Below are 23,261 nucleotides of genomic sequence, written 5' to 3' on the forward strand. Positions count from 1 at the left end.
CAGTGTATTTGTAGGCATTTTAGAAAGACTCTTTGTAAACTGAAAAAATAACGTCGTTACCTAACGCCGTTCTTTTAAATGCTGTTATTCCAAACACTGCCCTTAAATATGGCGGTCAATGACTGTTTTCACTCTGAAGGCCGGAGGGTGAAATATCCCATTTAGAACGCACCATGGTTCATTTGTTGTGGCCACAATATATTAATACTCAGCTCCTAGAGGGCCACAGTTTACTAACGTCACAGAGTTTAGTTCCAACCCTGCTCCAACAAACCTTCCTGGTCTGCGTTCAGCGCCGAAAAATGGTGCAAAATGGTTTTTAAATGGAAACATTGGTGCATTGAACACCCTGTTCTGATGACACAAGAGTTGCAACTATGGCAGCTGAGAAGGCCATTCTTTGTGTTCTTTTGGAAGAATTTTCAGAGGCTGATGAAATCAGTATAAATAGGTGTTTAATACTGCAAATTACGCCTGATGATACAGTCACTGACCTTGCCGTCCAGAATAAAAGAGAACATTCTAATCGAGTGAAGGTATTTGTGATTCCTAATTATTGTGATCCAGCATTTGCCTCACTTTTCAGGATAAAGGATAATTCACTCCTTACCTCGGAGACTGTGTTATGATCTATATGACTTTATTATTTTTATTGTGAGTTTTAGGCTTATAATTATTGCGGATCACTGTTGTTGTGCTATGATATATAATATTTACCATTATATAATCAGAGGGGTATAGAATAGTTTAAGAAAGTGTCACCCCATAATACAATAGCAAAATATATAAATTTGTAGAGTATTTTTATGTTACATTAATCAGTCTAGCACACCTTCCTAAGGGAAGGATATGGACCAGAAAACATTGCAATTATTAAATGATATTTAGACATACTTGGAAGTTCCAGATCTATACTTGTGCTCTTATTATTTTAGTTATTTGCCTTGTAAATAAACATGTGCAAACAATATACTTGCTCTTGTGAATTTATTTTGATGTTAATTATATTGTGAGAGTTGTCTTTTTAATACCGCTTGGTATATATACATGTTGCTGGTGATTGGGCTGACATGTTTGACACATGGACCAAACAAGAGAAATCGCATCTCAAACCCTGTTGCACACTATTTTACACTGTATCCAGGAAACATGTTGTTTAAACCGGAAACCGCAGCAAAATGACTAAACTAGTGAACTGAACATTACCTTCTTGTTCAACATAGTAATACATGTTGGCTGGATCCTTTAATTTAGCCAATTTGTACATTTTTGTCAAGCCATCAGTTTTACCTGCAATCTTCTACACCATTGACTATTTTTTTAGAAGAAGACTCCAGCTCACCAAAAAGATTCCATTTCAGAGCAAATCCATTCTTGGTATCTGAACAAAAAATTCTGTATCAGATTTAAATTTCGGTTTAACAATTTGCAATTTTAATGGGACTTTATTTAAAATTAAATAAGGAAGATGGATGTTGAATGTGTTTAGGGAAATAGTTTTCTTTACTAAATAAACAAAATGTTTACAGAATGAAAAATGTTTATTTAATAAAATGCATGCCTATGTATTTTCAAATTTAACATTTTGTGAGTTTTCAATAAATGTCATTTTTGTGTCAAAAATAGTCACTTCAATTTACAGTACACAAAATAATGCAGTTATGCCTTTTAACAGTAGTCTTATATTTGCTGTGATAGAAATCACAGTAAGAAATAGTTACTGTGATAAAATTTACAGTTAGCATACTGTGGAATGTACAACAGCAACTTACGTGCTAATTTACTCATTGTGTTATGAAAGGAACTATTCAACTAACTCATTTGACACTCATCAATCCACTTATTTATACTTATAAATAAGATTTTATTTTCATTTTATTTTTTTATCAAAATGCTTGAAGAGGCCTCTGGAGCTGTTCTGTAGAGTGTGTGTGTCTGATGTGCACTGCGACAGACCACAAGAACCACAACACTGTTCCTCTAGAGGAATACTAAGTAATAACAGTACACATATTAGTATATTAATACATTTTGCTGAAAATTAGATTCTCATGTCCTTCTTTCAATCATATGTTGTTCTTTGGAGATAAAATAACTTGATGTACTAAGTTTATAGTTAGTAACGTAATCATTTTTTGACCTACCTCATTTATCACATTGTCTTAAAAAGTATAATTAGCCTATGTACCATATTGACATTATTTCTTCAAGGTTTCCCAAACTAGGGAGTGTGTAGGAGCCAATACATGGTTAAATAACCCACTGAATGATACTTCAAGTAATGCAATGTTGAAGTGCTGAGAAAACACCTTTTTTTTTCTAATTTAAATGATTTTTGTAAATCCAGTGGCCTCTCAATTTTCTGTGTAATTGTAACCATCAGACTAGTGACTGGCCTTTGAATGTCCACAAAAGACCTTCTGAATGTATGCAAGCTGAATACTATTTTTTAAAAGTTTAAAAGATGGGGTGGGAGGGATAGTATAAACAATAAATGATGTAAAATGTATTGCTATTGTTACTAAAATGTAATCATGCAATCAATAAAAACGTAACTGTAGTCTGATTATGAGTATTTTAAAATGTAATGTTATCTAATTAGTAAAAAAAATTTGGAATCTGATTTTGTGATCCAGATTACATGTATATCAGTGTCACTACCCAACACTGCATGTGAGTGGCCATTTACATTCTGAATATGAAACAGAAGTCAAGGTGGTGGTGTTTCTGTCTGTAGATTCAGTTGATCATCTAAGAAGATGATCCAGGACAGAATTTAGAAACATCAATATATCAAACTTTTAGCAGAAGTCAAAAGGAAAGTGGTTTTGGGTGGTTATCTGGTGTTTTGGGTGATTGTTATATAGGTGGTTTCTTACTGGACACATGAATAATTATGGATCAGGCACTGCTGCACACATCAGATGGTACTGTAAGTGAAAGTGAAAGTTGTGACATTTGCCAAGTAGGGTATCCCATCCAAGTGCACACACACAGCAGTGAGTGGGAACACACACACACACTGTGAACACACACCCAGAGCAGTGGGCAGCTATTTGCTCCAGCGCCCGGGAAGCAGTTGGGACTAATCATTAGACCACAGCTGGCCCCTGTAGTTAATACATGTGCCTTGTCATTCGGAACTATAGAATCATAAGGGATCAAGAGTCAAAATTATTTTTCCTCTAAATCCATAAATAAAGCAAAAAATGTTATATATATCTTCTATTTAATGTCAATATGGAAAATTATTCCACCTTTTTGAAATTTCTTGAAGACCTAAATATCTGAACTCTGTTCATGGAGATCCTTTATAAAAACATTATCAAAATAATTGCGAAAATGAATGCAAAAAAAAGTTTAAATTTATTTTGAGGAATGGGAATGAATACGTTAACTGAATGTTAGATTATTTTTAGTATTATTATTATTATTATTGTTATTATTATATTATTATTATTATTTATGGTTATAAGACAGTTGACGTAACTTGTATTCAGAGAGGGGCTTTATTTTTAGTAATGGACACCTGATATGAGCGTCATTGCATTTCTACAGGACGAATACAGATACACATTATGAACAACATGGACGCCTTAGCCTACCAAACTCTTTAAACAGCAGAATATTTATTTAGCCGGTCAAAGACCCTTGTAAACACATCTGATACTCACAGGTAAGTGAGAGAAATATAGGAGATTATCCTGAACAGGATAATCCTGAACAGGATAATCTAACAGGATTTCTAATAGAAGTTGTCAGGTCAAACTGGAATAAGTTGAAATGAACCAAATTTTAGCACGTCAAAAATTAGCTACGTTGACCATTTTAACTGAAATTGAATAAGAGTTGTATTAAAAGTGGCCTATGGCATTTGACTGGTTTAAAGGCAAATTTGTGAAGAGGTAAAAAACAAAGTAAATGATAGTCTGAAATCATGTATGCTTGACTGCAGGCTTTAATCACTTTCACATAAAACAAGAAATCAATAACACTTGATACTGATTTGTTTATTTTATGGGAAGAATATATACACATTAGGATAGCTTAACTCCAAATTTACTTACACCCTTTCTATATATATTTAAATTTATTCATTTAGCTTATTCATTTAGAATTCCAAAGTGACTTACAATTGCTATATATGTCAGAGGTCGCACGCCTCTGGAGCAACTAAGGGTTAAGTGTCTTGCTCAGGGACACATTGGTGTCTCACAGTGGATTCGAACCCAGGTCTCTCACACCAAAGGCACGAGTTTTATCCACTGCGCCAACACCACGCAGTGTAGGATAAGTTGTTTGTTTTTTTCAAAAAGAAGCTTAAATTGATTAAAAGGATCAGATTACAGATCATCCAAAGATGAAAAGTTGCTGTTATTTCCAGGGGGACAGGGTTTCATATTTTTTTAAGCACCCCCTGGGCGCCACCATTGGCTAGCGGACCCCCACCTGCTGTTAGCATTCCATTGACTCCCATTCATTTTGGCGTCACTTTGACAGTGAATAACTTTACATCTGAGGCATTTAAAGACTCCATTTGTCCATTAATTATTTCTAAAGAAACACAAAAATTTATAAAAGACTCAAATTCCTTGTATCTTACGTTATGGTCCCGTAGAAGCAGTTTTTGTAAAAATAGTCTAACGATTGCATCATAACCTGCGACTCTCTGTCGCACAGTAGAGAAATTACCGTATGGACAGGAGGAGAAGCTCGCAGGCAATCTTTTACTGTCTATGAGGCAATCGGGGGGACGTGGAAGTATAAAGTCAAGGGAGAAGCCCATAGAGAGTCCATAAAAGCAATGGGACAAAATTGTTCAACAACGTCTGCAAGATTCGGTGGGTGATTCAGATTTCTCTTGACACAGCGGTTAGAAAACTTACAGGTTGCTCACGTGACATTTACGTCATCAAGCTCAGTTTGAATCTGCGCAGTACTCCCGACCCCCAGGAAGTGCATGCTTCTAGTTGACTTCACTTGTCTCCGTTGAATCCAATGGGGTCGCTGTGTCCATTTCTTTTACTGTCTATGGTTATTACTCACCCTCAGGCCAAGCTGTAGGTGACATCTTTTCTCAAAGCAGGTAACTTTTTCTGTATCGAAATTAGCTAAATTTATATGATGAGTGAGTACATCATGAATTCATCTACAAGAACACATTTTTTGTCTAATCTCGAATCACTACAGTACATTTATAATAAGTGCTTCTGTTTGGACTATTGTAGCCTGTTCGGGTCGTCACTGTTGCGGAGTAACACATACCTGCGGGTGCGTATACTAAATTAATTCTGAGGATTGAAGTGTTATGAAGCAAAAAGATTGGTCTGTGCAAGAAACTTAATATTATCTCACTTTTAAATGTGCCTGTTCAGTTTCTTGCAGACCAAAGTTTTTGTTTCATAACACCTCAATATATCATCAGGATCCACATTCATTTATGTTTTATAGGGAATTTAGACAGAATCACTGTTTTACGGCTGATCAACTGAATCGGCCAGTGATTTATTGAACGAGCTGTATAACTCTGCAATGGATATTAAAGGTTTAGTTCACCCAAAAATTTTAATTTGTCCATGTTTTACTCACCCTCGAAGCCTCCTAGGTGTATCATATGTTACTTTCTTGTTTCAGACAAGTCCAGTCAGAGTTCTGTTAAAAATGGTCCTTGCTCTTCTAAGCCTTTCAATGGGGTAAGCAGGTGTTTGTTGCCAACAGTTCTGAAGACATTAAATAAAGTGTGCACATCTGTAATAAACCATCCCTCACATGGCTCCGGGGGTGAATGAAGGCCACTGTAGCGAATCCATGCATTTCTGTATGTTAAATATCCAGATTCCATACTTAATAAACATTTTTTTCTCACACCTGCTGACTGTGGGATGTGGAAGACAAGCAGGCGGAAGACGTATGCATCACGCACGGCTCTGGGAAATGTAGGAGCAAAGGAAACAAAGTTTCCTTTCTTTAACAAAGGACAACCAGTCTTCTCTTGGCTTATATTGAAATCCTCAGACGGTTTTTTTTTTTACAAATCCTAATTTTGTGCTTCTAATTCGTGTCCACAAAGGGACGTTTTATTACAGATGTGCACAATTTATTTCATGTCTTCTGACTGTTTACCCCATTGAAAGGCTTGGAAGGACAATTTTTTAAATATAACTCTGATTGGAAGTCAAATACACCTACTGTATGTGAGTAAAACATGGACGAATTTTAATTTTTGGGTTAACCAACCCTTTAAATCCATTGACTCAAATCTGCAATGGATATTAAAATCCAAAATGTAGTGAAAAAACTATTAATTAAAAAAGTAACAAGATTGGTACAAAAGTACAAAACACAAGATACTTCTCATTTCAATATAAACTAAACTTTATTGGATCAATCTAAGACATAGAAACTAATCTAATAGTTTTGCTAGTTTAGGGGGTTCCCTTGTTGTCTTCATTGCAGAAAGGGGTTTCCCAAGTTTGTTGATTGGCTGGAAGTCCAGTTGCCGTTTGAAGTGATGTCTTGGGAAGCCAATGGTTGAGCATTGTCTGAAGATGCAGAGTTGTGGGCTGGTTGAAGTTTTTATGCGAGCAGAGTTGGAGTTAGACTCAGAGACATGGCTTTTTGGCAAAACTTAACACAGAAACACTTGATGAAACACGCGATGGAAAATAAAATAAATTAAAGTAGAAGCCAGAAACGTTTTAGAGTAGCAGCTGTCATGTAAGTCAGAGCATGCTCAAAGAGCGATGGTGAAAAGCAGTGGTTGCAAAAGGGGTTTAACTAAAAGCCAAAGGAATGGCAAGAAAAAGCTAAATTTGTTGGTGTCCTGAGTTTTATAACTCGGGTGTTGGACACATCCAAAATGGTGACAATTAGACACTGGCTGCCTCCGAAAGCCTAGGCAGCTGTCTTGCTGCCTCGCTGCTTTATGAGAAATGACTGCAGGCAGCTTTTTGCACCTCATGAAACTGATTTCAGACAGGCTTCTGAGGCAGCGTAATGTTTTAGTGATCTACAACAAAATAGAAAGCGTTATAATGAAGTGAAAATTTAACTACTATAACACTAATTTCATATATGCATGTGAAGGCAGTTTCTGTGCCATTCTTTGAAAATGAGGACATGTTCTGTGAAGACCAAAAAGGTTAAAAGTTCTCATGAGGAATCTCAGTCTGGTTCTTGTCTCCTACTGTAGGTGAGGGGAAGTAAATCTGAGGAAGTCTTTAGCTCTTGATTTCTATCATTGATTGGTCATGCTGTGCATTTATTTGACCATTAATTTTGGTTACTTGCCCAAAATTTGACAAACTGAGTTGGAATTATCCATGTGTTCTTTTGTTTTAATGCTGTGAGCTGCTCAAAGCTGTTAGTTGGTGGACCTGCTTCAGACTCATGCACAGGGTATCATGGACAGATTTATGATGTTGACTTGTTATCCTGGGCCTCTTTGTGGAATTTGGCTCTTTGGGGTGTACCAACATCAATCTAAATTGTCTGATTCGCTCTGATACACTACGTTTTTTAATTTACATTTTTTTAATTCAAAGTCACGGTAGCTGCTGATTTTTAATGAATCACCAAGGATCATGTTCAGAGCTAAAAATCTTCTTTACTTTTTTCCCATTCAAGTCACCTACTGTACATCTTGGGTGGCTTAAGAGTGCGTAATTAACAACACATCTTTATTTTTGGGTCACTATACATTTAAGTGTGCCACAAGTGTTGGTGGTTTATTTTCATAATTTCTCTTTCTAGTCATGTCATCTTCCAGTGGTCCACTGACTGAGGAGCTTCAGTGCTCTATATGTCTGGATGTGTTCACTGATCCAGTCAGCACTCCATGTGGACACAACTTCTGCAAGACCTGTCTGAATAAGTGCTGGGACAACAGTCAGACCTGCAGCTGTCCATACTGTAAAGAAACATTCAAGCAAAGACCTGATCTCAAGATTAATACCACACTCAGAGAGATCGTAGATCATTATAAAAAGAAAGTCTTGAGGAAAAACCTGAAGTTCTGTGTGATTTCTGTGAGGAAAGAAAGCTGAAAGCTATGAAGTCATGTCTGGTGTGTCAGAGCTCTTACTGTAAAACTCACCTGGAGCCTCATTTAAGAGTGGCAGGTTTAAAGAAACACAAACTGATGGATCCTGTGAGAAATCTGGAGGACTATATATGTCAGAAACATGAGAGATGTGCACTGCGACAGACCACAAGAACCACAACACTGTTCTTCTAGAAGTAGAGAGTCAAGAGAAGAAGGTAAAAGTTACTAAAAACTGATTTTAAAGTGCATTTTATAGGCTCATATCAAACAAAATCCTAAAATGAAAATGCTGTAAGTTTCCACAGAAGTGCACACAGTAAATGTTTATTATGATAAATGTGTCTGTATTTTTCTTTGTCTATAGACTCAACTGATGAAGTCACAGAAGGAAATGATCCTAAAAAAAAAAAAATCTACAAGATATCAAACACACAGCAGACATCAGAAAAGTAGGTAATTGAATTCAGTTCATTTAATATGTATTTGGATTATTTAGTTTTGGTCTTCCAGGAGTAAAATATACATTCCAACAGTACTGGGACTTTTGACAGTTGGTATCACTCCACTTGTCTCTTTGTTCAGATTTTCGGCCTGTGTTTTTGTGGTTGGGATTTTATGTAGACTCTTTCAACACTTTACATCAGTACACCAATTAAAGTGCCCCTATTATGGATTTTTGAAAATCGCCTTCATGCAGTGTCTAACACAGCTGTGAATGAAAACATCCTGCAAAGTTTTAAATCTGAAAGTGCACCGAGTGTAAAGTTATTGTCTCTCAAAAGAAAGAGTTGACTGAATCATTGAAAGAAGTATTTTTTTTAAATGAATCCCAACCGTTTCATGCTGACCGACGTCAACATGAAACATTAGCATATTGCCAGCTCACTTGTTGGTCAGAAACGCTGCTTTATCAGGTATTACAGGCATGATGAAATGAAAATGAGTCCAACATTACGCAAAGGTGGGGTTTGGAAAAAATGAATCATTGAGCAAATCGTTTGGGAGTCATTGAGCCCAAAAAAATAAATGCATATTATAAGACAATGAAAGTGTTTTTTGACCTTGCATGCATGTCAACCTGTTGTTGGGGACCTTTCATTAACCATAATAGTGGCACTTTAATGAATGAGTAATTGATTTATGATTCAATCACTCACTTAACTGACTTGCTCAAATAACTGCTCCATTCAGTCTTTGTATCAATCACACAAACTTGTTCAGAAAATAAGGTTTGTGGTTGGACATGCTTAGCAGTTCATTCTGTTGTGGTTTGTTTGGAATGTTTTCAATGATGGGGCAAATCTGAGCGCATGTGCGTCTGCCGCTTTAAATCCTCGAGCTCGTTATAGCAGGATGGATTTTGATTGGATGTCAATGTTTGTATCGTTCATCAGCTGGAAAAAAATCATTCTGAAAATGATTCCAACGATACCATTTCTCTATGCCTTTATCGTTATAGTTGTAGTGTGGACTCTGATATTCTTTAATATTGAGAACGATTTTTCGAACTACAGTATATCTTTATCGTTATCTTTATAGTTATCGTGCTTGGTGTGAACGGGCCTTTAATCTAAATATTAATAATTTATTGAATTGCTGTATAAAAGCAATGACACTCTCACAATCGTGCTCGTCACTAGCTGCTTTATCCTCTGCTAGGCAAAAAACTGAAATCTGATCACTTAGTAAAGTAATATCACACCTCTCCTCAACAAGACTCATGATTTGAGGAATAAATCAGTGCAAATAGTACAGGACAAAGTTTAATACTTTGGTTTAGGGATTTTTAAAAACCCTTAAAACACTGAAGTATGAGAAATAATAATACTGATTCTTTCCTTAGAAATTTTATACTGAAGTGCTGGAGATGATGGAGGAGCAGCAGAAAGCAGCAGAGAAACAGGAGCAAGAGCTCATTAAAGATCTGGAGCAGGAGATCACTGAGCTAAAGATGAGAAACACTGAGCTGGAGCAGCTCTCACACACTGAAGACCACCTCCACCTCCTACAGGTCAGTCAACATCTCTCTGATCAATGATAATGCAGTATAGGACCAGAACACTCTCCATGTTGATGATGTCTTCTCTCTCATGCCATAGATTTACTCATCCCTATGCTGCCCTACAAATACCAGGAACTTTCATGATATCAGTCCGTGCTCTCCTGTGAGTCTGGGGTATGTGATGGGAGATCTCTTTGACTTGAAAGAAACTCTAGATGAGAAAATCAAGCATACCGGTACGTCAATTTCAAATACATCATACAGATCTACTTTCTTTAAAGGTACCATGATGTGGATTATTTTCTTTTTTTTAAATGTTATGTAATGTTTCCTGAGGTGTACTTATATTGTTAGTATGATTTGTACATTTCAAATTTAGAAATAAAAGGCATTTTTATATCCTGATTTTAGTCCTCTGGCTTGAATGCTCTGTTTGAAGGGGCGCCTCTGCTGTGAGACGCCAACTGTTGTGATTGGCTGACATCTTTGCATTCGAAATGCATATTACATGTGGAACCCCTCTCAAATACTTTTACTACGTTTCTTTTTTTACCATTAGAGCTGTCGAGATTGAAAAAATCGTGGAAGTGTTGATTATAGCATTATTTTTTAGATATTTTCCCATCACATGAAAGGCTGTAGTGATGAGCATTGAGTTGACAGAATCTGTTTATCGCGTGAATGCAGTGATCTCGTTATTGCAACACGCTGTCTTTCACAAAATGCTTTCACCACAACTAACAGCAAACACAATATCGACATGAATACAGTAAGAGCTTGGTTGTTCAGCATAACAGCGTCATTCATTATAATGGCAGTTTGGGCAAGTGTGCAGATATACTCGCGATTTGTGATTGACATATCGACCTGTCTGAGCTCTCATGTTTTTAAAGGCAGAGCAGGACACCCAGGGCTTGGTCTCATATTAATGTTAAAAAACCTCATAAAGTGAAATTTTCATGTCATTGGACCACCAGGGAATGAGTTTCTGAGTATTAAACTTTGCATTGTGATCTCTGTTAGCATAAACTAGTTAGTTAATAAATAGTAATATACAATTAGATCATCAAACATGTGGTAAAAATATGTGTAATATACAGGGGTGCATCTTAAAAAAAAAATTATATTGTGAAAAAGTATTTTTTCAAAAGTGAAACTTTCATATATTATAAATTCATTACATGCAAAGTAAAACATTTCAAAATATTTATTTTGTTGACATTTTTTGATGGTTAGAGCTTACAGCTCACCAAAGTCAAAAATATTATCTCATTATCTCAAAATATTAGAATATTTCCTAAGATCAAAAAAAGAAAAAAAAAAAGATTTGCTAAACAGAAAAGTTAAAGTTCTTTAAAGTATGTTCATTTATGCTCTAAATACATGGTCGGGACTCCTTTAGCACAAACTCCAGCATCAGTGAGGTGTGGCATGAAGCGATCAGCCTGTGGCACTGTTGAAGCACTATTGAAGCACAGGTTTCTTTAATAACGACCTTCAGGTCGTCTGTATTGTTAAATCGACCATTTCTCATCTTTCTCTTGAAAATATCCCATAGATTCCATATGGGGTTCAGGTTAGCCATGTTGACTGGCCAATCAAACACAATAATATCATGGTCAGCAAACCACTTGGAAGTGGTTTTGTCATTGTTGGCAGGTGCTAAAGTCCTGCAGGAAAAGGAAATCAGCATCTCCATAAAGCTTGTCATTAGATGGAAGCGTAAAGTGCACCATAACCTCCTGGTAGATGGCTGCAGGGCCGTCGCTAGTGGGGTGAAAGGTGGTGACGATTATAGGGGCCCACGGCTGAGGGGGGGGGGGCGCAATGATTTCAACCAACTGGCTGAGGCCAGCCTAAAAAGACGCTCAGGACAGTTGACAGGCCACTGCTGCTTGTGGTCACGAAAGCTTACCATTTTCACGTCTTTTTAAGCCTTGCCACTTGTCGATTTTCTAAGTGCCACTTGTCGATTTTGTCGAAGTGGAAAAGCTCAACAGAGTCGCTGGTTACTCGCGCGCTGTGCTCGGTGCCACGCGGAGAGACGTGTCTGACAGACAGAAACATTGAACCTATCTCTCCTTAGCGAAGTTCTCCTTGAAAAATATGTTCGATAAAGCTGTCGGTTATGTCTTAAGTAAAAGTAAACAGTTTAGAAAAAAATGGGATGTGTATTATATTGGATGCATTCATTATCTCTTAAAGTGACCGCGCCTAATTTAGCTACTAGCTGCTGTAATGTTAATCCAAGAAAATGAAAAAGAGAAAATAACTCACTGATCTTGTCTGAATTGCAGTGTAGTTTTAAACAAGAAATAATTCACAGTCAAACCAACAATTATTCAGACACCAGATATAATTTCATATATTTTTTTTTACTAGGTGCAAGACACTGTAATACATTTATGCAAGTGAGTATAGCAAAATAAAGTGAACTGTGACATATTATACCCAAAAATTATTCATACAGTGGACTACTAGTGAAATTGATTATTAATAATAATAATAATAATAATGATAATAATAAAAAATGGGACCAAAAATTATTCTGCACCATATAAAGCACCCTGTTTTGCATATTTGTTTTTTCCTAAATTGCTAATGCAACCTTTTCACACCACAGTCTGAATAAAATTAAGCATTGCTTGGTAATTGGTCAACAAAGTATTGATAGTTGAGTAAATATTGTCATCCATTGCATAGTTATCTGACATTATCAAGATGAATTTGTTCTAACAATTTAACTCTGAGTTCTTGTCATATTGTATTACCATTTTCCAAATGATAGCAAATAAACTATGATAATGTGAGAAATGTTCAAGGTGCCTGAATAAATTTTGGTTTGATTGTGTATTTAATTTTTACATTGAAGACTATGCAGTGCTATTTCACATTTGATTATTCGGTTTCTGTACCTGGACACCTACAAACTTGACAAAACATTGTGTAAATAGCACTAATAGTAATTGCACAGGAAGATGTTACCACCTGCTGGGCATTGCTGTCTGTCGCACCTCCTCCAGTGCCCATGGGTCAGCTGCAGGGTCATCAGCCAGAAACCACCATTCACCAACGTTTCGCTCCTTTAATTCTGGAACGTCTCCTGGTGGCGGAGCAGTGACAGAGACGTCTCCCTGTCACCCCCTGCAGCTGATCGCTGTTCTCCCTGCAGCTGTTGTCTGGGGTTAGGTGTTCTTCCCCCAACACCTATCTTTCCTCCTCGGCCAGAGCCAAAAGCTACCTTTCTCTGCCTCCTCTGCCAGATCCTTTGTTGCCCTCCTTAGCCTCCCTCCGGTCACTCCTGCTTCCCTCAAGAGGCATATGGTTGACAACCCAAGGAAACCTCGGCATCCAACCTCCACTGGGTAGATGGTCGTCTTCCAGCCAGCCTCCCGGCACTCAGCAGCGAGTTCTGAGTACCTGGCCTTCTTCAGTTCGAAGTCGGCCTCGATTCCCTCCTCCAGTGGTACAGTGAGCTCAATGAGGTGTATCGATCTTGCCTTGGTTGACCAAACCACTATGTGTGGCCGGAGAGATGTGGTGGTTATCTCCGTGGGGAACCGGAGCTGCCTGTCCAGGTCAACCCTCATGTTCCACTCCTGGCTGGGGGAGAAGGGCCTTGCTGTTTCTCTTGATCTGGTGCTTCTCCTTACCCCTCCTTCCGACACAAAGATGGTGGGGTCCTCTGCTGATGGTGGTTGTTTGCTACCCTGTCGACACTCCTCCAGTACTTCGGCTAGCTTTCTCAGGACCTGATCGTGGCGCCATCTGTACCTGTGAGAGAGCGATCTTACAGCCTGACAAGATGTGCTGGAGACTTGCGTTGGGGGAATTGCAGAGTACACACGATTCTTCATTCCCATACCACTGGTGGAGGTTCCGAGGGCAGGGAAGCATGTCGTAGGTTGAACGAATGAGGAAGCTAAGTCTTGCCTGTGGGATCTTCCACACGTCGGACCAACTGATGTTCCGGTTCATGATTCCCTCCCAGGTTGTCCAGCTTCCTTGTCGACCCTGTGACACGGCCTTGATTTTGTAGCGATCTTCCTCCATCCTCGTCACCTCTGCTACCACCATCTCCTTCCTTTACTTGCGATTGGCCTTGGACCAAAAGCATGGCATCTCTCCCCATCCTAGCCCTGCTCTTCCTGCCTGAACTCTGCCCATGATCTCCCGGTGTTGTAGCCGACCGACAGCTTGATCGACCTCGATTTGGGCATTCCACTTGCGGCCGGTAGGAACCTTGACATTTGCGTTCCTTACTGATTCGTCTGTGGACTCCCTCAGCTCGAGAACCAACTTGGTCTTTTCTTGCATGTAGCCCAACTGTATGGACTGCTGTGGCAGCTGCAGCATGTTTTTTTCCAAAGAGACCGGTTTCAGATAGGCACTGTGGCAACCCCAACCACTTTCGGATGAATGAGTTGGCTTTTCCATCCATCTTACTTACGGTTGATGAGGGAATCTCACTCATTTTCAGGGGCCACATTACCCTCCTGTAGAGTGTAAACTGGTAGCACCAGACCTTATACTTCCCAGGTAGTTGGCTTTGGTCGATCCTTGCCAGTCCGTCAGAGAGCTGCTTCATGACGGTTTTCCCCATCTGTTTGTCAGATAGGTCTGCAGTGTACTGCCTCCCCAGACTTTTGATGGGTTGCTCTGATAGGAGTGGGATTTTTTCCCCTCCAACGACGAAGATGGTATTGTCATTTCTGACTCCTCTTCTTAGGGACAAGCTCCGGGACTTTGTCTTTGGAGTTCGTTTCCTTAGGGATGAAGACTGCTACCGCTCTTTGCCACTCCGATGGAATGATTTGCTTTTTCCAGGCAGTTCTCATCAAATACCATAGCAGCTCTAGTACCTTGGGGCAGTTCTTATAGAGCTTGTAGGGGACCCCATTGGGCCCAGGTGCGGAAGAGGACCTTGCCTTCTCCACGACTTGCCTGACTTCGCTGAGCTTGAGAATAAATACATAGAACAAACATACAAATTAAACAATTTCAAACAGGGCCCATTGGTACAACCTGCACCGGGGGCCCGCAAACCCCAGCTCGACCCTGGATGGCTGCATTGACTTGATAAAACACAATGGACCAGCACCAGCAGATGTCACAGTACCCCAAATCATCACTTAGTTCAGAAACTTCACACTGGACTTCAAGCAGCTTGGATTCTGTGCCTCTCCAGTCTTCCTCCTGACCCCAGACCTTGATTTTTCATATAAAATGCTAAATTTACTTTTATCTGAAAAGAGGACTTTGGACCCCTGAGCAGTAGTCTAGTTATTTTTCTCCGTACCCCAGGTAAGATGCTTCTGACGTTGTTTCTGTTTCAAAAGTGGCTTGGTAGGACTTTCCTGAAGACGTCTGAGCGTGGTGACTCTTGTCCAGCTTCAGTCCACTCCTTGTGAAGCTCTCCCAAGTGTTTGAATCAGCTTTTATTGACAGTATTCTCAAGCTTGTGGTCATTCCTGTTTCATATGTACCTTTTCCTACTCAAATTATTCCTTCCAGTTAACTTTGCATTTAAAATGCTTTAATACAGCACTCTGTGACCAGCAACCACTTTCAGAAATGACCTTCTGTGATTTTCCCTTTGTGGAGGGTGTCACTGATCGCTTTCTGGACCATCTCTAAGTCAGTAGTCTTCCTCATTATTGTGGTTTCAAAGAACAAGATATAACGTGAATTTATTCTATATGGTCATTTAATGAAAATCAAATGAAAATAATCTAATATTTTGAGATACTTGAATTTTTCACTTTCATGAGCTGTAAGCTCTAGTCATCAAAATTAAAACCAAAAAAAATATTGATATGTTACTTGACATGTAATGAATCTAGAATATATGAATATGAATAACCTTTTGAAATAACTTTTTCACGAAATTCTATTTTTTTAAGATGCACCTGTACTCATCCAGCATAAACACATTTGTAGGACTAGTCAAAAGCTTCTTATAGGATACATTTTTTATTTTCTGTTTTAAACGACACATGATTGTGGTATATTTCTAAGTTGTCAGTGCCTGATGGCAAATATACAGTATATGGCATATGCTTTTTGTGTTTATTAAAGTTAAATCAAATTGATAGGCATCAGTTGTTTAAGACACAAACATGTTCTCCATTAGAATATGTGTGTCTGAAATTTCTGGCTTAAAGGTTAAAAGGTTCAAAGTTCTTAGTGGTGCTGGACTTTAATTTCAATTTTGTGAATATTTCATGATGTTTTAATTGTCATATGTCTCTACAGTTCTGAAGTGGATGCAGTACTATGCAGGTGCAGTGTCTTGTCTGAACTACACTAGATTACATTCATTTTACAGTTAAATATTAAAACATCATCACAACATCTTTGTAGGGTGAAGTTGTGATTAATTTTCTGTTTTCTCAGTGGATGTGACTCTGGATCCTGATACAGTTCATGCTTATCACATCCTGCCTGATGATAGAAAACAAGTGAGAGAAGGAAACAAAAAGAGATCTACCAGATGTGTACATGTCCTGGGAAAGGAGGGATTCTCCTCAGGGAGATTTTATTTTGAAGTGCAGGTGAAAGGAATGACTGACTGGACTTTAGGCGTGGTCAAAGAATCCACTGACAGGTGGGGAAAGAACACAATGTGTCCTAAAAATGGATTCTGGACTGTGGCTCTGAGGAATGGGAATGAATACATTGCTTGTAATGATTTGTATATGCCTCTGTATATAAGTACAGTGAAGGCACAGCGGATCGGTGTGTTCGTGGATTATGAAGAGGGTCTGGTCTCTTTTTATAATGTGGAGTCTGGCTCTCTTATCTACTTTTATGCCGGTCTGTCTTTCACTGAAAAACTCTATCCATATATGCCCATGCAATGAAGGTACAAATTTAATCCCACTGATCATTACACATCATTGTGTAAAAATGTAATGCTAAAAACTTTTTTCAGCATTTCATAAATATTTGCCTTTCTTTTCCCTCACCTGACACCTGACAACATAAAAAGATCTGTAAAAAGTTTACATCAAAATAAATCTAACTATGATAACCTTGATATATGCAGCTGTATATATTCAGAGGACCAATTATGTACAAGTTTAGCTCTCCAGGGCAGTTATTTATTCAGACTCTATGGTCAGTTTACATAAATCAAGATACATTTGAGTTTTCTCTGAGTCTATAATAGGTCTGACATTTCTGGGTACCTCAACTGCACATACGGGAGTACACGACCATGAAAATCTGGACAATCGGGCCAAACAGGCAATGAAAAATATAGACACTAAAAGGACAAATTAATGAATTCATAAATATAAATATTGTGGGACAGGGAAACAAAGGGCAGATAGGCCTAACTCTACAATAAAAAAAAAGAGTAAAGAAAGAAGAGACACTGAACATGTATTATTACATTGCATATTTTTTTTATTCATTTCTTATTCATGCTTCTTCACACTCCAATCTGGACGAGGCCAAATACACACAAACACACACACACACACACACACACACACACACACACACACACACACACACACACACACACACACACACACAAGAGTTCATTTGGCAACCACCATTAAATCAAAGCAGTACACGACACTACAATTCCCACAAGACCACGCGGCGGAATTGTAAGAATGACCGCTTCCGGGTCATCCCGAGATCGAGCGTGTTGTTGAGGCTCGAGTTCGCTGTTTTCTCGCTCTTCTCTTTTCTCTGTAAACGGCACAATGATGTAGATAAGGAGAACATTTGAGACTTTCCATGTCATGCGCTACCGGCCTCCGTCCCGCGAGATTCGGCCTGAAGACTGAGGCGTGAACGTCTGTAAGTCTAATCATAAACAAACACTTTCATCTGCATGACTCTCTGCGTATTATTACAATCATTTAATACTGATATCACACATTTGAAAATGTCATAATATCTTGTATTTCTACAAATTACTAATCATGGTAACGTTATAGTTCAGAGTACCAAAGTATTACCCTTGGATACTATAACTGTAATATGGTACAGATGGCATTACCATACTGGCACTGTCTAAAACATAGTAATGTCATAGTACATTGATTGCATTGTTACATTGTAGCTTTGTGAAGTATGACTTAACATATGATATATATATATATATATATATATATATATATATATATATATATATATATATATATATATATATATATATAAAATGTAAATTTAAGATTTGCTTTTGTTTATAATGATTAAACTAAAAGAAAGCAAACCTGTAAGTTAATAACATATTCATATATTTGTAAATATTTAAGCTAATGCTGAATTTAAAAAACAATAATATTTATAGGTCTGTTCTTTTTTTTTTTTTTTTTTTTTACTTTTATGATTTACAATAATTCACAATACATTCATGTCAACAGGTTGCATTTTCAAAAAAAGTTACCTACAATTCTGAGCAGATACATTTGATCCTATGATGATGCTTTTTTAACATGATGTTTGAAATCTTTATCAGATGTATTCTATTAGGAATGCAAATCATATATGATGATATCGGATATAATTAATGCGGGTGCTACAGGATTTATAATATTAAATAGAGAACATGGTGAGCTTATAGAGCACATGCAGAAGTGAAGGTGTGTTTTTTTCTGTTTGTTTGTTAGGGAAGAAGAGGAGGATGTGGCAGAGTGTTGGTTTGACCGTGTTGGTGATCGTGGCCACGCTGATATGTGTCCTCCTCTTCATGCTCTTCGGTAAGTACAGACAAACAGCCTGAGAAAAGATTCTGCAATCCTTCATCGAATGCGATGCCATTTTTAACTGTGACTCGATTGTCTGAATACTTTTGGGGTCACTGTAGCTTATCTTAAACTAGATATTCGAGGGATTGCATGATTGTGTGAAGTCTGTTGCATTGGTTGCTTCTTCTGGGATCTGATGGTCATGATCCTTGTCACATTTCTGAGGAAAAAGCAACACTTTCAGTTACAGGATTTCTCTACAGGGACTTCACAGCCTTGAATTATGGGCTCATGTGTGAGAATGTGCTCGGTTAGTCAGGACCACAAAAATAGAGCAGGTTTGCTGACGGTCAGTAATGCAGAGTTCACTGAGAGTTGAGTGTTGACTTAAGTCAAGGTTTCTCGGACTGACTCACATCTGTTAAGGGCACAGGAGCAGTAAAATGGGTTTCTGTACTGTGGACAGCGCTCAGCTGTTACATAAGTGTGCAATGTTCAGTATGTCATTGGAGAAGTTGTCATCCTGTCAGACGCAGGCTTGGATCAGATCTGTGAAGGTCACTGCACTGAACATGCCAGCACTCATGTGTATTGCTTGTTATGATGAAGGTGTTTTTTCTGGGTTAACTAAAGTGTCAGAATATGTTATGAATTAACGTATTTTCCGGACTATAAGTCGCACTTTTTTTCATAGTTTGGCTGGTCCTGCGACTTATAGTCAGGTGCGACTTATTTATCAAAATTAATTTGACATGAACCGAGAGAAATGAACCAAGAGAAAACATTACTGTCTACAGCCGCGAGAGGGCGCTGTATGCTGCTCAGTGCTCCTGTAGCCTACACTAAGCAGCACAGAGCGCCCTCTCGCGGCTGTAGACGGTAATGTTTTCACTTGGTTCATGGTTCTAAATAAATGCGACTTATAGTCCAGTGCGACTTATATATGTTTTTTTTCCCTCATCATGACCTATTTTTGGACTGTTGCGACTTATACTCAGGTGCGATTTATAGTCCGAAAAATACGGTAAAATAAAAATTCTACCAACAATGAGTCTAGGTTATATTTTACCAATACAATTAATGCAAAGTTAAACAATGAGCACGTTATTTTCTTGATATTAGTTTAAAAAAGACAATTTTTCATTGCTTAATAATGTACATAATGCATTAACGAAAGGTGAAAAAAATTCAACTTTTGATTTACATTTTTTGTATCATTTCATATTATATCACAAAATCAAAAGACAATTTGATCATTTTCTTTTTGCATAAAAAACATTACTATTTTAAATTGACATTATTTGCATGGCATTTTCTCACTAAATTCTCATTAACATAATGCATTCAAATATTTTACATTTTATTCTTATTATGAATTCATATTTCTTCTGAAAAGTTTTAAGATTTTTAGGATATTTTTCCATTGACATGATTATTATTGTTATTATTTACATGTTCCTAGTTAAGTCTTATTACATAATCTTCCATATTTTTTACATTTCTACTTTCTATTCTGTTTTCATTTGAATTATTCAACTTTTTATTGAGAAATCTTAAATTCTTATAACTATAATGCATTCAGATAATTTACATTTGATTCTTATTATGATTCTCATTAGTTTTATATTACTAATTTTACATTTAAGCATTTCTTTTTTTTTTTGTGAGAAATTTTGATGTTACATAGTTTGTAACATTAAGCTCGGTTGGATTAAAACAAAAACTTTTAACTCCACTCTACAAATGGCTAAACATTTCTCAGTGAAATGAAAGGTAAGTCAGATTGGTCAGGGATCTGAAGTGCATTAGTTCACTTAATGTAGCAAAACCCAACTGACTCTGTGCTCTATCATACAGTCAGTGCAAATGCTTCAGTCTGAACCAGAGTCCTCTCACTCCTAGTTCCAGTGACAGCCAGACATTGAACGTGTGTTTGTGTTGTGTTTGTAGGGTGGTACGTGGTGTGGCAGCTCTTCCTGTCTAAGTTTAAGTTCCTGCGGGAGTTGGTGGGAGACACCGGTTCTCCGCAGGCTGAGACCGAGCCCTCTGAGTCTGAGAGTGAACGCAGCTCGCCCCCGACGCCCCGCCACAGACCCAAAAGCGCTCGCCAAAGGAACGTCCCTCCTGACAGCACTACATAGAGCCCTGAGCCAGATCTCCTCCAGTTCACCGTCAGAACCGTTATGCTGTTTTAGGCTGGACGTGAGGTCATGCATCAGTCACTGTGCTCTCCCTCACATCCACTCATCATGGTTACACTCGTTCACAGTCGGTCTGAAGGCAGGGGTTATCGTATGAACCGGCTGAGCCACATGTTCATGTCCCGACTAACACGCTGCTACCCTCCACTCCGGACGTATAGTATGTTTACGTGAGAGTGCATTAATATGTTTTTGTTATTGTTTAACCAATCTGTTAATGACTCAAGCTCACAAAAAAACAAGCTGATGACTGAATGTCCAGTGTTTCTGGGAGATAACAGCACTACTGTTCACAATGTATGGAAGCTGTTTCTGCCAAAGAATAATATTATTAAAAATAAAAGGTAATTCAGACTTTTTATCTCACAATTCTTGTGAATTGGAGATATAAACATTTAACAAATCTGACTCTTTTTTTTTTTTTTTTTTTTGAGTTTACATAAAAATGCTAATTGCATTTCTGTTTCACAACTCTGACTTTTTTCATACAATTTATAATTTTTCATTTTTTTATTTCATGGCATAAACAAAGACACAAGTGTAAATTAATATTATGTGGAGAGAAAAAAACACAGAATTGTATAAAAAAAATTAAGGTCGCAATTACTTTTTAATTCATTTATTTATTTTTCATGACTGAAACAGGCTTCCATAAAAATTTGTCCAACAAGTGCAATGACCGCTTCTTTATTTGCCACAAAGTAAACATCATTTTGACTGGACTGCACACCTTAACAATGTTAAGAATAGGCACATTAGGATTATGTTGTTGTAAAATTTCCTTCGCTCCCAACACAGCATAGTGCTTTATGATGGCAGCCATCAGTCCTCTCTGCTCCGCATCCTTGTGCCTCCGGCTTGGGTTGAAGTCGTCCTGTTTGAGCGGGTGGGTCTGGGATACTCCTGCTGTTCCCATCTTTAGAGAAGCATTAGAGCTAGAACTGCTGAGCTGACCTCAGGTCAGCTTCTGTAGAAATGATCGCCAGTGTAGACCGTCACATGGTCTTTTTTTTTGTCTTTTTTTTGGTCCCTTTTATGACAGTAGATGTTTTCCCTTCATAATAAATATATTTCATAAAACATTTGAGTTGTTTGTGTACATGTTTAATGCATATTTTAATTATACTTTTAAAACTTAACTCTGAAAGTCTCAGGAGGCTTATTGCTGGTCTTTTTTCAGGTATTGTTTTGTACTTCAGTAATCAGTACTTACTCATAAAACACTTGGGTTTGGTGGCCACATGAATTTATTTACCTGGTACGACTGTAGTGATTTTGCTGTAGTACAAAAAAATTCCACTGGATGGCAGTAAAATGCGAATACAGCAACACAGTAAAGCCTAAAATGTAAACTGACTGTCTTTAATCAGTCTATGAGAGAGAGAGAAAAATAATTAATATTTACTGCATATTTTAACATATAAGTAGGTTTGTAGACATTTAAACCCTATTATAGTATAAGTAAGGCCTGCTTTTGTCTTTTATTAATGGTGCGTCATAATTTAATACCATAATGCATTAATTTTAAGTCAATATCATTATTATTATTTATTAACAAATGCAAAAGCACTCTGATCACCTTTTTCTGCGTCAGCAAATATTTCTTCTCCATTGAAAATGTCCACAAGGTGGCAGTAAAAGGCGAATAAAATAACACAGCAGGGCCTCAAAGGTGTGAGCTTCAACTACTGTAACAATAACAACAACAACAATGCTTCTAAATTAGAATTTAAAATGAATAACACTTGTAGAGTTTGCAGTATAGCTTTAATTATATTATTGTGCACTTGCTTCAGTAATTATAAACATGAAACGTTAAGCTGAAATACTTTTGCTGCACTACAAAAAAAATCCACCAGATGGCAGTAAATGCGAATAAAATAACACTAGAAACCGGAGGCGTGATGATAGATAGATAGATAGATAGATAGATAGATAGATAGATTTGTTAATAAAATAATTTAATGTCACATTAAGTGTTATTAAGAAATGCAATAGGACTCTTACTATCTTTTGTGCACGTGCTGCTCATGATAAAGGCGAAGCTCAGAGGCTGCCTTGAGTCTAAATAATAATTTTTCCTATTTTAACCTGTATTTTAAGACTAACGTTATATATCGTTATTAACTTTAATTACGGACATTTCTCGGGTATAACATAATATACATACAGCTACGGAAGAGCCAGATTCACATCATTGTCACTTCATACCTCTTACTTTTCCCAGCGCTGATAATAATCGACCGATCAGAGTCGTTTGTGATCACTGTACAGGGTATTTTATTTAGGCCTAAACATTTATTGAG

At 37.5% G+C, this 23,261-nt stretch overlaps 1 protein-coding gene and 1 pseudogene across 2 annotated transcripts; both read left to right on the plus strand.

The window, feature by feature from the left end:
- Positions 1–7,751: 7,751 nt before the first annotated feature.
- LOC132144854 (zinc-binding protein A33-like) lies at positions 7,752–16,950 on the plus strand (annotated as a pseudogene).
- A 702-nt stretch (positions 16,951–17,652) lies between these two features.
- LOC132145102 (small integral membrane protein 13-like) lies at positions 17,653–21,309 on the plus strand. 2 transcript variants are annotated; one of them, XM_059555831.1, is made up of 3 exons: positions 17,653–17,861; positions 18,682–18,766; positions 20,705–21,309. In XM_059555831.1, the coding sequence occupies exons 2-3, from the start codon at positions 18,691–18,693 to the stop codon at positions 20,893–20,895; spliced, it is 267 nt and encodes an 88-aa protein (XP_059411814.1). In that variant the 5' UTR covers positions 17,653–17,861; positions 18,682–18,690; the 3' UTR covers positions 20,896–21,309. The 2 variants fall into 2 exon arrangements, with proteins under 2 accessions (XP_059411814.1, XP_059411813.1); XM_059555830.1 differs by having other exon boundaries at positions 17,655–17,861; positions 18,677–18,766.
- Positions 21,310–23,261: the final 1,952 nt, after the last annotated feature.

Source organism: Carassius carassius, chromosome 8 (genome assembly GCF_963082965.1).
Source record: "Carassius carassius chromosome 8, fCarCar2.1, whole genome shotgun sequence".
Lineage (NCBI taxonomy): Eukaryota > Metazoa > Chordata > Actinopteri > Cypriniformes > Cyprinidae > Carassius > Carassius carassius.